The 15,890-nt window shown below is 32.5% G+C and overlaps 1 protein-coding gene across 1 annotated transcript in view; it reads left to right on the top strand.

The window, feature by feature from the left end:
• The window catches only part of Cfap47 (cilia and flagella associated protein 47), a 236,509-nt gene that overhangs the window by 177,161 nt on the left and 43,458 nt on the right, over nucleotides 1-15,890 (top strand). The window contains exons 53-56 of the mRNA XM_028872040.2: nucleotides 3,227-3,402; nucleotides 5,651-5,758; nucleotides 11,102-11,213; nucleotides 14,385-14,489. Coding sequence (XP_028727873.1) covers nucleotides 3,227-3,402; nucleotides 5,651-5,758; nucleotides 11,102-11,213; nucleotides 14,385-14,489 — 501 coding nt within the window. The remainder of the gene's footprint in view (nucleotides 1-3,226; nucleotides 3,403-5,650; nucleotides 5,759-11,101; nucleotides 11,214-14,384; nucleotides 14,490-15,890) is intronic.

Raw genomic sequence — 15,890 nt, 5'->3', positions numbered from 1 at the left:
TAGATAAATTTAGAAATTGCTATCTCTATGAATAAAAACACTTTTGGGTGATCATGAAGGTAGCTTGCAGATTGTGGGAGTGCTGCCAATTAGAAATACAAATAAACATATAAGCCCTTCGAACAGACTTAGCTTGACAGGAAAGGATGAGGGAGCCCAGACATTTATGAAATGAAAAGAGGCATGTGGGATTGGAGTTGGAACCAAATATGTAGAAGGAGGATCATGTGACCAGTGAATTTCCTCATGGCCAGATGTCAGAGAGATTCAAAAGGCATGGCAGATTTTATTCCATGTGCTACCTTGCAATAGAGCATGTAAAAATATTACTTGTTTAAGTGATGTTTTTAAATATCTTGAAATGTTGTTTTCATTGTGATAAAAGTAGTAAATTTATAAATAAAATCTATGCTGAAAGTATCGTACATTTCTCTAAAAACTTACATGGGATTAAGTTTGCCTCTGAAATGGTTTATAACAGAGTTTATTTCAATCTTTTAATATATATTTTAAAATAGTATTCCAATTTTATGTGGCTATTTTCTGTTACATTAAATCACAACATTTTGTTGATGATTTTCCCCATATTAATTTTTTCATATTTCACATGATTGACTATGCAAATGAAAGCAATTTTTAACATGTGTATTATTCTGGCTGAAATATTCTTTAAGTACAAGGAAGAGAACAGTGCTGGAAACTTTATAAAGGAATGCTCTGTTGTTGAACCTAAAAGAACTTGTGTGAAGATGAAAGATTGCTTAAGAAGTCTCCACGTGCACTCATTATTATTTCAGTCAAAACAGATTTATGTTTCATTCTAAATATAAATGAACTTTAAAAGCCTACTCATCAAAGTGGAGGACTATGCCATTGGCTAGACAAATAACAGCCAAATATTTTAAACTTTTAAAAAAGTACTTAAATAAATTTAACTCCCCAAGTGTAAAAGTTAATTCATCATAAAATTGAATGTGGAATATGGTGGGATACATAGAACAAGAGAACATTAAGCATCTTGTGGGTACAATTTTTTTTGCACATCTTTTAGACATGGGTATCCCAGGCTTCCTCAGTCTCCTGAGTATTGGGAAGTAAGTACTCTGGCACCATGCACAGTGATACATTATGTTATTAGATCCAAGTGAACTTCTGTATTTCTGAAATTATTCAATAACCAAAATACAGACTCAAATATGTCGATCATCTATCTCATAATCTCATGAATGACAAACTTCTTATCCTACTTAACATATCAAACATACATAAATATATAAATTGTATTCCTAAAAAGTATTTATAGCTATAAAATTAAGCTTTCTAAGTTATTTTGAGAATATTTTGGCATATTATTAAACTACAAATATCCATTTGAAAGCATACTTTTAAATTGCCACTTATGGGATTTTTGTTTGAGTTTGAGATTTCAAGGTAATTTTTATAATATAGAATTTGATAGATTTTCTACTATGTTATATATATCATATTAATATATAGCATAAGATTAAATTTCGTAACTATAATAAAATTTTTGTTTTCGTTGAAATTTCATCCTGAGAGTTATACTCCAGAGATTCTCAAGAGAATACAGAGTTCATAAGCATTTAGCCATCACTGTCTAAACACTCATCTCTGAAAGATTTAGGGAATGTTTCTAGAACCTACTAGGTAGGAGTAAAGTGTTCATTTAGGGACAATTTGCCATGGATATAGCAAGGATGCCAAGGAGGCACTGTAAAATTAGTGCCTCAAAGCTTCCATCCTCACATTCTTTTTACCCTTAAGATTTACTGAACCATAACATTATAATTTTCATGTAAAGGAAATGCTTACTTGTGTTACACTAATTATAGTTCACAAAGAAGGCAGTAAGTTTATGAGTGATTTCAAATCAGCCTTGAAGATTCATGACTATAATACCAGAATTTAGGGAGTGGACACAGAATTTTGAGTTTCAGGATAGCCTTGGCTTCAGAGCAAATTCTTGACTCATGAAAACAATTTTATTTTGTGTTCCAGTCTTGTTTGTAATGATATGCTCTAAAAGAAATTTTACACTCTAAATACTATCTTATTCCTGCTCAGGCCAGAGTTTGCTTATTTAATGTGTAGTACTTAAAATGTGAATACGTCCAACGCAGTTTCTTTTAATTTTATTCCATTTAGTGTGTGTGAGAGGGGGGGGAGGAGAGAGAGAGAGAGAGAGAGAGAGAGAGAGAGAGAGAGAGACATAATGTGTGTGAGAGAGATTGTGCATATGTGTTTACCACAGTGTGCTTGTAGAATTGAGATGAGAACTTATAGGAAGGACTAGGTTCTCTTTTTCTATGAGTCTTGGGGGCTGAGCTCATGTTGTCAGACTTGGTAGCAAACACCTTTGCCATCTTGCTGGCCAAGAATTATTTTTAAGAAATAAAATGGAATAAAAATAATATTAAGTATCAGAAAGCATAACAGATAGTAAGAGCCTAGGGATTTTGTTGTTTTGTTTTTTGCTTTTGTTTTTGTTTTTATTGATTAGGTGGGGTTGGTTTTCTTTGTTTTTACTTCTTCGAGACCATGTAGCATGTTCTTTAACTAACAATTTGTGAGACATATCTGACTAGTAGATGAGAACAAATGAGCAGGCCCAATTACTTTCCTTCCAGATTTTTCTTTCTTCAGCCCTAGGCAAAATTGCTGGGCCAGTGTGTGGTTGATAATGTTTGTATCCTGACATATTCCTATACTATTATAATTATTATTATTTTTGACCCTTAGAAACCACGTAAAATGCTTGGCTCTTTATTAGTCTTACAAATTTCATCAGGTTGCCTAGAAAAGTCAGTAAAATATAGCACCTTGCAATCAATGAGTTATTACCAGAGGAAGTACTGAAAAATCAATCTCATCTTAATAAAACAATTGGTGAAAAATATATCTTAAATGTACTACTGCAAATAGTTCTTTTAACTATTTATTTGTATTAGGTCTCTATTTATTTGTATTATGTCTAATAACACAGCTTGTTATTAAAGCTGTGTTATGCTATTATTTCTCATAATTAATCAGGGATAACATATATAAGATTAAGATTTAATAAAGATATGTTCAATAATGTACCAGGAAAGGAAAAAAATATACTGAGAGCCCATAAATAATAGTTTTCTTTCCATTTGCTTCCCTAGAGAAATGATTATTCTGACAACAAAATTGATCATGTCTTTCTTTTCTTTCATAATCATAGGAGACCACCTGCATTGAAATTCCCATCTCAAATTCAAAAAGTACAATTATACGTATGGATGTGAAGTTAACATCCTCTGCATTTAATGGACCAGAGGAAGTAAGACTGAATCCATTTGAATGTTTTAACTACATTGTATGGTATTCTCCTGCAGCCACAGGCTATAGAGAAGAAAGGTAACATTGGGCTCTTACTGTAATTTGTTGTTGATTCTTTGTAGTTAGAACTATTTTCTAGTAATATGTACTAATTAACAATTACTTTTTGTTGGCTTCAGTGTAAAATTACTATTCACTGAAATATCAAATTAAAACATCTAACATTTCTTATTTTGCTTTGTACTAGTCAAATCAAAACTGAAATGAGGATGATTCATGAGAACTGGGGATTAAACTTTTACTTTTCTTGATAAAAATTCTTTTCTTCTTTGAGTAATTAGCTTGCAAATTTTTAGACAAAATTACACTACAAATATTATCCTCTACTGAAAGCATACATATTCACACACACACACACACACACACACACACACACACACACACACACGTATATATTAACATTGTAGTTAATGTAGTACTGTGAGTACATTGTCTCAGAGAATGATGACTGAAATCTCTTATCTTGATTTCTATTATAGAAGTAATTACTTATAATTTTAATGAAGGAATACTAAAATAATATATATTTTAGACCTTAAAGTATAAAATTCATAATAGAATAAATCAGGAAAATAGAAGTTCATTCCCCTAGCATGGTGGCTCACATTTGTAATCCCACCACTCAGGAGATAGGGGGATCTTTGAGTAAGAGGCAAGCCCAGACTACAAAGTGAGTTCTAGACCAGCTTGAACCTGGTGTAGAGACCAGGTTTTCAGGACCTGGTCCTGAGATACTCTCAAAATATTTAAAAAATCAAAAAGTAGAACCGAAGGAAGAAGCGCAGAATGTTACAAAAGAAGAGGAGTGCAGGTTGTTAATAAAGAATCTTGTAAGCCGGGCGGTGGTGGCGCACGCCTTTAGTCCCAGCACTCGGGAGGCAGAGCCAGGCGGATCTCTGTGAGTTCGAGGCCAGCCTGGTCTCCAAAGTGAGTTCCAGGAAAGGCGCAAAGCTACACAGAGAAACCCTGTCTCAAAAAAAAAAAAAAAAAAAAAAAAAAAAAAAAAACCAAACAAGCAAACATACCGAGTGAGATTCCCTTGGAGAAACCAATTTTTCCTTTGTGAGGGGTTGTCAATTGGTGATAGCTTCTTGGTTAAGGATGGGGGCATATGTCTACTTCCCCTTCTCAGTATTGGGACTCTGCCTGGCTTGAACCTGTGTAGAGCCTATGCATGCTGTCACTGTCTCTGAGTTCATATGTGGGCCCATCTTCTTGTGTCTGGAAACACTGTTTCCTTGGTGTTATCCATCCCTCTGGCTCTTTGTGCTTTCAACTTAATTGTCTTTTCTTTGGGAGCCATGCTCTCATTTAAAGAAACTGAAAGTGATATGATAAAGAACAAGAAAAAAGCCGGGCGGTGGTGGCGCACGCCTTTAATCCCAGCACTCGGGAGGCAGAGGCAGGCGGATCTCTGTGAGTTCGAGGCCAGCCTGGGCTACCAAGTGAGTTCCAGGAAAGGCGCAAAACTACACAGAGAAACCCTGTCTCGAAAAACCAAAAAAAAAAAAAAAAAAAAAAGAATCTTGTAATAGATTACCATTAGATATGTGGGCTTCTCATCTCTCTCATTGGACCCTAGACTTTACAACTACCAAGTGAAACTTCATTTTTGTTTATTTGTATGTATTAGGCATAGTCTAGGCTTGTTATTATTTGCTTACTCTATAATTATCATCTTGGCATATATTTTATGTATATTAAATTCTCATAGCAAGAGTAAGGCAAGGCTGACAGATTCATCCCATTTTATAAACAATGAAATTCTAACTCAAAAAGTTAAGTGACTTGATTAAAATTACACAAAAAGATACAATAAAGTTGAGCTATCAACCCAGTGATACATTGACACGTTAGCAAACTATCTTCTGAGGGGTGAGCACATGCTGATTATAAAAATGTTCTTTAAAACTACATATTTCTGATGGCCTTCACACCAATGTGTGCATACATTCAGTTCAACACAGTAAATTTTATTTAACTACAGCTATAAACCATGATATTTTCTAACATTGATATTTAAAATACTCACATGTAATGAGTTTCTATTCATTCAACAAATATTTATTCTGTATTAACAACAAAATTTCTTTTCTTTAATGAAGAAACCAAAAATTGAAAACTGGAATAAATAACACAGTAATGATTAAATACTTGATTTGAAACCAGATATTTCCTTCGTTTTCTATTTTGCTCTTCCATTATTCCATTTGTTTATTATACAAACTAAAACGACTGACAAGATTTTCAAAATTTTCTACAACAGCATTATTTTTCAGCCTGAATCAGGTGAAGAGTTTTGGTATTTACTGAAATTAACAACTGATCTTCCAAAGACAAAGAGAATACCAGAAATGCAGTGTGATCTTGGAAAGTAAGTTCTATTTAATAATTTTGTTATTTTTTTTTTAAAAAGGAAAAACACAGTTGTAAGTCATTTAACCTTTTAAAATACAAAATAAATACATTTCTAATAGGAAAACCTGTCAAGAGAAACAGATCATGAGTTCCCTACAAAGCATGCTTGCAAAGAAGGGAAAGGGACTATTGCAGTACAGAGCAAGATCCTGTATTTAGGAACATAAAATAAAATGAATAAAATGGAGAAAGGTTTAATATATATATATATATATATATATATATATATATATATGAGAGGAAAGCTGGACAAGAGGAAATAGTGGCATCTAACAGGGAGTGAATCTCACTGTACTCAGCTCATTCCCAATAGATGCTAGGGGGAGTGGAACATGTTGTTGTGCACATATGGCTTAAGCTTGGAACAAGTTGAGTTCACACTTAAAAAGAAGCCTGGTTGAAGTTTTATTTGCTCAAAGCAGAAAATATACCATGAGGAACTGTGAACATCAGGCCACTTGGTTAACACCATGTTCCCTTGAGGTTCCACATTCACACTCGGACAGTCAAGATCCTCTTCTATGTCTGACACCAAATTTGATTTTGTTAAACAAAAATAAACAACCTATACTTAACTTTAAAAATATATAGTCTAATGGGTAAATAAGTACCTTTTACTCAATATCGCTTCCTCGGCACACAAAATGTATGTTAAATTCTTCCATTACTAGATGTTGGGCCAAAACGTCACTACAAATAATTCGCTAAGAAAATGATAACAGAGTAATCAAAATAATGAGGAAGCAGGATATGAAAAGGAAGTTCTAAGTGCTAAAGTGACAGCATGTACAGTTCTATACTCCTTGTTCTTGCAAAGTAATCTAGAGCTAAATTCTCATAGCTTTGTATGCCTTATAAAGCAAGAGAAGTTGTTTTTCCTCATTGCTTATTTTCTTGTAGTCCAACCCTATTCCATTTTATTTTTAATTAAAAATAATGTTTATGTAGGGTACAGTGTCATATTTTCATACATTATGACTACAAAAATCATCCTCAAATTTGTTTTTTCTTTGTGTATTGATGTATGTATGCATTATGTATTATTGCTAACTGGAGGGCCAGCCTCCAGCAGCCCAGGGTATGCAAAAAAAAAAAATCCCAAATTTGGCAAGGGCTAGGCTTTTTTTTTTTTTATCTGAGGGGAAAATAAGAAAACACACACTTATTGATGGTGACTTTCCCTTTTACTTCACCTTAAAAAAATCCTCTCTGAAAATCTCTCTTGCTATCTCTCCTTCCTAGATACTCATCCTCTCTTTTCAGCTCTCTCTGCATCCCCAGCTATATCTCTCCAGCTCTCTCTCTCTCTCTCTCTCTCTCTCTCTCTCTCTCTCTCTCTCTCTCACACACACACACACACACACACACACACACACACACACAGACACACAAAACACACACACACACACACACATTCAAACAAACTCTAGACAATTATGTTACACTTTCAGGGTCCAGCCTATTCTCATAACACATGATAAGTCAGTCACACAGTTTCTCTCAAGCTAGGGAGATCATGCTGACTGGACTGTGAGTAAGGCTTGGCCATGCATGTGGCTCTTAGTTGGTCAGGCTTCCTAGATAGAGAATGACATTGAAATTCAGAGAGTATGTACAGAAAGCCATCTGTTTAGAGGACCTGTACAGGGAATTATGTCTCAATGTATCACCCTAACTTGGGTCCCCAAACATTTTGGAATTTGTCCTTGTTCAAATTGTCTCCATGGCAACGTGGTCTGTTTTGGATTTGCTCTGAGGTCTTAACAAAATGTATAAAAGGCTGTCTTTGTAGCTGAGAATTTTCCTATGTCGGTGTGAGCGATGAAAAATATCCTAGTATTATTTCTATTCATCAGAATTATACAGCTTAAGCAGAAATCATCTTCCTGACCATCCACAGCTATATGTGTGCCCAATAGATGGAATATGAATATATATATACATGAGATAAACACACAAGCTGTGGGAAAACACCCATAGTAGTTTTTATGGAAGAAATGTTGTGGTACGTGAGACAAATTACAGACAGAAGCAACCAGTCATTTACAGACAGTGACCCAGGTGGGTCTTCCCATCTGAGAGTTACTCAATTGATGGGTCAACTTGTTGAATACTAGTTGTCACATTTTGTACATACTCCCATGGCTTCTGGTAAAGCCATTGCTGCCAGCAGATCTCAGCAATGTATTTTTGATGTATGTGTATGTACATATTTATTTAGCTACACATTTTTGCATGTGAAGACCAGAGATCAACCTTCGCTTTCTTTTTCTGTTTTTCTCTACCTTATATTTTCAAATAGTGTTTCTATGTGAACCTAGAGCTCATTGATTCAGCTGGTCTGACTATCTAGTAAGCTCCAGGTATCCTCCAGCCTCTGCTCTTCAAAAATGGTGTAACGTACAGAACACACACTGCTATATCAGCTTTGTAAATGTGTAGTGTAGAACCAACCTTGGGTGTTTGTGCTTGTAAGACCAGCAGCACTTACTGACTGGGACATCGTGTAAGACCCTATTTATCATCTCTTTTTGGAATAACACTTAAAAAATTTTCTTGTTGCAGCTTTGATATGAAAAATGAAGAATTGCTAATCATGTTTAGACTTTTTAAATCTCATGTTAGTCTCCATTAGCATTTTTAACCTGAAGCATAAAATTTTCAGGTTCCTTTACTCTCTGTAGACTTCAGGGGCCTCTAACATCAAAAGGTCAAGCAACCCGACATCTCCACCAAAGATGAACAACCATCATGAAGAAGTTGAAGTATGATGGCAAAGAACAATTGTTTAAAAAAAATTTTTTGTTTAGGAAAATTGAGTGATGTACTAACACTTTATTGCAACATAGTATTTATAAACTCATTTTCAACTTCTGAACATTTCTCATATCTTGAAATGTTAATATATATATATGAGTTAAGAAAATGGCTCAGCGGATAGAGGCTCTTTATATAAAGACTGATGATCTGAGTTCAATCCCCAAGACACACATGAAGGAAAAAGAGCACTAACTCCTGACACTTGCCTCCTGACTTCCCCATACATACTGTGTCCATACCCATTCACACACAAGTACACAAAAATCTTTAATGCAATAAAAATGTAAATGTTAATATATGAATGATATATAAATTTATTATAACTATTTATATGAAATGTTTTGCCTCTGTTTGTCAACCATTTTTTTTTACATTTTATTATTGTGTAAGCATGTGTGTGCATGATGTGTAGGTATGTATGCAAGAACATTCATGCCATGACCCACAAATGGATTTCAGAAGACAATTTTGCATAGTTGGTTCTTTTCTTTCCATCTTAACTTGAGCTTCAAGGATTAATTCATTTTGTTAGGCTTGTAGTATAAGCTAAGCCATTTTACTGGCAAGATTTTTCTTCTTTTTAACTTATGTTAGGATTTTAAACCTTGTTTTTGTAGGTTATATTAAAAACTTACACATTTAAGTTAGATTTAAAACATACTTAATTGAAAGGTATACGGCACTGAAAGATGTTTGATAATACAGCTTTAACCAGTTTAAACTGTATCCTTATCATTTTGGAAATTTGTAAGATCTTTCAGTGTATCTAGTACTCTGTCTTAATGATATGTCTTGCTATACATCCATTTTCATTTATTTTTAAGATAAATGGACACTCTTATAGAAATTTCTGGCTTTCTGTTTTTGTAATCTCCCAAAGTCATGCCCTTTCTTTGTTTTCTCTCTTCTTCCTACAGCTGTAATTTGGATTTAGTATTTGTCAATGGTTTAAAATTTTCAGTATTATTTTGCCCTTTTCCCCAGCATTTTCTATCTATTTTATCTTCCAGAACTTTTAATGAGTTTTTATAGCATCAACGTCCATAGCCATTTATTGTTATCATAATGGTAACTCTTAAACATTTAAGTGATACATAGGACATGCAGTTTAAGAGCCCAGAATTCTGTAGGAACAGTGGGTTTAATATACACATTTAGTGAGTGGTTCACAGCTTTGTACTAAGTGAAAGCAGAGAATGTATATGTGAGGCCATTTCTGTTCTGTCTTCTGACCTGTTGTTGAGTGTCATTGCATTCACTACTAGTAGAGCAATGTCATACTGTACTCTTCTTGAGGGAATAGACCTGTTATATAATGAGCTTCAGTTAACACTTATTTGAAACCAGATATCTCTTCTTAGATTCATTTTGTGTGCTTTTCAACTAAGACTGGTTGGTGGGTACAGATCCTAGATTTTATTTCTATACCAAAACCCACGATTCTTTCATTATAACTAGATGTGAATCCACTTTGCAAAAACAATGATTGTTCTCTTCAAATTATTTGAAAATAAGCATACACACATATATATGTTCAGATTCTTATATATATATATGTATATGTGTGTACGTTATATATATATATATATATATATATAAACACTTTTGTTACTTAATCAGCATAGTATGACAAAGACAGATATCCATTAAAAACCAATGAGAAAAATCAGAAATATCTGAAAAGTTTTCTTTCTAGACTATGTATATATTTTTTAAATACTTATCAACCAGTATAAGGTTGTGTTGAAAATTGTGGTTCTGATTCCTTAAAACTTGAATATCCAAATGTTTGCCAAACACTAGCTTTTTTAAAGATCTACAGAAATGTCTTAATTTTCTTGCTATCAAGAAAAATTCTATGGGGTAGTGGACTTTTGTTACTTAATCAACATAGAAAGTATGACAAAGACAGACATCCTTTAAAAACCAATATGAAAAATCAGAAAAAAACTGAAAAGTTTTCTTTCTAGACTCAAACATTGTTAGAATTGGTACCACATCATATTAAATAATGAACCTGCCACACACTAATTTGTGAATGCTGATCATATTTGAAGCAAATGTTGTAAGACACAAGTCATATTGGATTAAAAGACCACTTTTTCCCATCTGACTTCAGTTTGACAAAGCTAGGTACATATAGTTCAAGTTGCCTTTAATACCACATGTGTACAAATAGTTCAACATATACATTTTAGTGTTCCATAACATTGTTAAGATCATTCAATTAATTTCCATAGATGACAGATGAGTATAATTTTACTGTGTCTTCATTGAGTAGCATTAATTTTAATTTGAATTTACATGTATTTTTGCACAATCAAACCAGACATTGTTTTTCATAAATGTATGCAAATATTATGCATTAACATAGGTTTTAAGGGGGATACAATTTAGTTGATAATGAAAAAGTTTATGAAATTATCACTTATAAATTTACAAATATCAGTAAATTTACTACTATTGATTTTCCTCACAGGAAGATCGTTCAGACCCTTCCTTTATATAACCCTACACATGAAACATTAGAATTGAAAATAAAGAACAGTAACCCTGAAAATTTTGAGGTGGAGCTTAACAGAAAAATGCCAGTAAGTACATTCAGAAATCCATGTAATTGATCATTGCAAAAGCATTTTCTAATTCTAATTTTAGGATTCTAGTGCAATATTATCATTAGAATCATTAATAATAATTTAAAATTTTAAATTTTAAAAAGTGATATTGTATTCTTTTTTATACCTGCTCGTAGATTGTAATTTATTATTAATTTCATTTTATTGTAACATTGAAATTATATATGCTAAATTAACTCAATATACTGGTTATATTTTATTTCTGACCATTACATTAATCAGATTTTATAATAGTTTCTACGTAGTATGATTTTATCTTTAACAGTTATTTTCTGTTAGCAGAGTCCTGAGGACAAGTGTTTTTAACTCTTTGTAAGTTTCTGGGCTTGTCCCTCCTTACATTTTCAGATTCTTAGACAGCTCTTGCTCATCCTCTGTATGCCATTGTCTTACTTTGTGGTCATGAAGAAGAATATGATTGAGTTAATGAGCATAAATTATTTTTATCTTTTTACCTAAGTTACAAAACAAGATAAGAAGTTTTAACATGAATACTTATATTTCCAAACCATAGGACACCAATTCCTTGTAGTAAATTGACCCCATATCCATATTCAAGTAAATTTCAAAATAATATTAAGACAGGCACTGATGTGTGGGTACATCTCTAGTCATAGCTACTCTCACTTCTCAGGAGGCTGAGGCAAGAGGCTAGATAGACTGAGCTGAGGAAGGAGATTGTAGTCTAGGAAAGAATGGAAACTATTTTAGAAAAAATAGATAATTACAGTGTTTTATTTTTATCAAAGAACCTCTCCTGGAGCTCTGCTAGCAGATACATTGAAATAAAAGATTTTACTCTTTATAGTTTAATGTCTGTTGAACAAATATACACTTTGATGTCTTTATACCTTAATATCTGTCTCTTGGCAGTGACTGGGTGCCAACAAGTGGTTCAGCAGGCTTGGAAGGGCAATTGTAACATAACACGAATTGAACTTCATGAGCCTATGAAAAGAAGAGAACTCAAAGTGTATGGGTAGGGAAATAAGGTTGGATCAGGAGAAACGAGTGGTGAATATATCAAAATACATTGCATGAAATTCTCAATTACTGAAAATTTTCTTAACAGAAGCTAATGGAGGATGAACATAATTAAAGTACTCATTATAAGAAAATTATGAATGAGTTAACAATACCCTGTATGAGAAGTTAAAAAATATAAATAATTATACTAATATATATATAATAGATATAATTAGTTCTTAATTTAACAGTCAAACCACAAATCAAGTTAAAAATCACTTCTTACTATACTGAAAATTTATATGTAGACATTAATATTTGAATGTATCAACAACATAATTTTAAAGCATATAGACTTCATTATGTAGTTTGCCTATACTTTAAATTCTTCACTAAAAGTAGATTTTTCACATCATATATATCTTTACTTTTATAGAAGATGATAATCTTTGTTCCAAAAAACAGCAGAGACAATATATTGCATAGCACCTTGTATCATTAAGAATATAGGCTGTTTTATTTCTTCATTCATGTCTTTAGACTCCATTGTTTCTTTGATTAATTTATTAAGTGTCATTGGGCATAAATATGCAATTAAGGCTAATATGAGAAATAACCCAAAAGTTATATATGAGGCAATACTCTTATAAAATATAGGAGCACAATTAATCAATTGATAGCAAATAGATCTAATAATACATGGAAAAGTAAATCCAACCATGAATGATATAAATACATATATAGTTATATATATACAAGTATTCATTATAACTATATATGCATCTTATTCTAGGTTAAATTGTATAGTATTCATGTAAGTCTTTACAAATAATGATTAGGAGGGAGGAGAGGGGAATCCGTGGCTGATATGTGAAATTAAGTTAATTATAAAATAAAAATATTTAATAAATAAATGTAAATCTACTTTAAAATTAAATAATGGTGAAAATTTTTTTCCAGGTGTTTATTATATTTTTCAGTTATAAAAAGAAATTGAAACTATAATTAGCAACACTGTACCTTTAACTTTAACCTTTGCTTCAAAAATTGTTAATGATACGCTACATAATCACTCTTTTTTGTCTCTCCATTCTATTTGTTCACTTTATTTAAACCTAAATACTTGATTAAGATTATAGTTTAATAGCCTATAATCTTCCACCATCATCTCGAAATCTATGTGAATTCAAAAGTTTATTCAACTCTGCTGTTTACGGTTTTGCCACCACGACAAAAGCTAGAGTCATCAGGAAGAGTGAACCTCAACTGGGTTTTTCTCTAACCTTTGTGGCTCTTTTGCCATATCATTTGCATCTTTTATTTAATAATAATATATATTAGATTTATTTTTGTGTTTTGTGACCACTATCAGAGAGTATTGAACATAAAATGTTATATTTTACAGGGATTGGCTCTTTCTATTGTACTGTAATTTTGTTTTGTTGTGTTTGAAGTTCATTTATCAAAATACTTAAGTGTAAAATGGATTTTTTCAAGCATTGTGGCTCTATCTACTATTCTGTATCTGTTGATATTAAATATTGTAATATGCCCAGTATAGTACTTTGATTATATATGATACTCAGATTTTCAATGTATTTTATGTAATTGTTCTCTCCTTTTACTATTTCTAGAGAGAAATTTGAAACTCATACTACAGACCGCCAATTAGTTTCATAATATGTTTATAAGATGAAGTGAAAAAAAATTATGAAAAGATTGACTTACACTGACGTTTAAAAGAAATGATGTTCATTTCTTTTGACATTGACAAAGTTACCAGTTATGTTCCTATGGTAATTTACTATACCATATGATAGTCAAAAGCTATGGGTTCCTAAATAAAGTACATATTTATATAATTTGGAAGTTTAAATAAACTCTTAAGATCAATCTTGAAATCTTAATACACAGTGAGTAAGTCTTGCATGGTCATTATCTGGAGAAAGAATAAGGCCTGAAAACTACCATACCTAATAGTGTTCATTATATCAGCTATAATCAATATTCATGGAGTGGATATACCAAAACAGATAATGTGTGCAACTCCTCATGTTTATTATACAAAGGTTAGTGTTTCGTAGACCTAGCACACAAAATTTTCACCTCAAAAAAATATTGAATCTTGTTTTTCTTGTGTTTCTTTCTGAATTCTCACAGTTGGTCCTCCTACCTCACTCTACTATAGAGATATCTGTTTATTTTCATCCATCAGGACTTGGAAGAAATGGTCATGAAACTTGTATTAACTTCTATTGTACTCAGGTATGATAAATATCTTCTCGGGTTAAGTAGAATCTGTATAGATAAGTACAGTCCATGCAGTTTATAACTTCTGCAGGTAAAACATTTTCTTTGCAAATCATTAAATAAATGTTTTATTAAAGATGGCTAACAGAAAAATAATATTCCTTCAGTGAGAAAAAAAAAAAAAGACTATTGGAGGATTGCTCCTGCAAACGCTAATCTGTCTTCAGTATGAACAAAGAGAATGGGAAATGGCTAGGGAGAAATGAAGTGCAAATACATGTTGCAGATTTTCACCTAGGTGTCTTAAGATTTGAGCTCCCAACAAAAAAGGGGACTTGCAAGTCTTCTTTGAATCTAAAACATAAACAGATACAGAGATACCTCATAGCATGATCTTTGTGCTTTCAACTTAATTGTCTTTTCTTTGGGAGCCATGCTCTCATTTAAAGAAACTGAAAGTGATATGATAAAGAACAAGAAAAAAGCCGGGCGGTGGTGGTGCACGCCTTTAATCCCAGCACTCGGGAGGCAGAGGCAGGCGGATCTCTGTGAGTTCGAGGCCAGCCTGGGCTACCAAGTGAGTTCCAGGAAAGGCGCAAAGCTACACAAGAGAAACCCTGTCTCAAAAAAACAAAAAAAAAAAAAAAAAAAAGAACAAGAAAAAAAATAAAGATTTGTGTCTGCAGTAGCATTTAACATCTATTCTACAGTTTACAGTGAGCCAACATAAATGAATTTTTATTTTTATATCATCTTAAAATCACTCTCTGGAAGTAGTAATAGTATTTTACCTGTTTCCCGGGTGAGTGAGAACACAAGATATAACAGAACCCATAATAAGAGTTTTATTTTACCTTCTTGTAGGAGGGAATGGGGGATGGGCTGGGAGAGGGAGGCTGAGGGGCAGGAGGAGGGAAGAGGGGGATCTTTGATTGTAAAATGAATTTAAAAAATTCCTAATTAAAAAAAATAAATAAAACAAATAAATAAATAAACAAATGTTTTAAAATACAGTAGTATAGAATACTGATCTGTAAAAAACTAAGATATTCTGTAGTCTTTAAGCCTAGAAATTGAGCAATAAGTTCTTTTTCAAGTATAAAATAAAGTAAAATATAAAAATACTCATCTTAAACATTTCCTAAATCAGTTGAGCACTGGTCTTTATTTCAATCTCTCTGAGTACCCTATCTCTACCTGCTGAAAATCTCCATTCCTAAATGGTTAAATATGAACCAGTAATTCATCTCTTCAGCTACTAAGTCGAGACCTTCTAACCTTTCCAGTGTTTCTCTTTAACCTTTGTGCCTTCTTTTTTGCCCTCTTTATCCCCAAATGGTTCGTATCTTTTTATTTAATTCATCAAGTTGACATCATTTGCAAGTAAAATCAATTCATAAAAATTTAATTGAATGA

This window comes from Peromyscus leucopus, chromosome X (assembly GCF_004664715.2).
Source record: "Peromyscus leucopus breed LL Stock chromosome X, UCI_PerLeu_2.1, whole genome shotgun sequence".
NCBI classification, from domain to species: domain Eukaryota; kingdom Metazoa; phylum Chordata; class Mammalia; order Rodentia; family Cricetidae; genus Peromyscus; species Peromyscus leucopus.
This window is presented reverse-complemented; position numbering and strand designations above follow the sequence as displayed.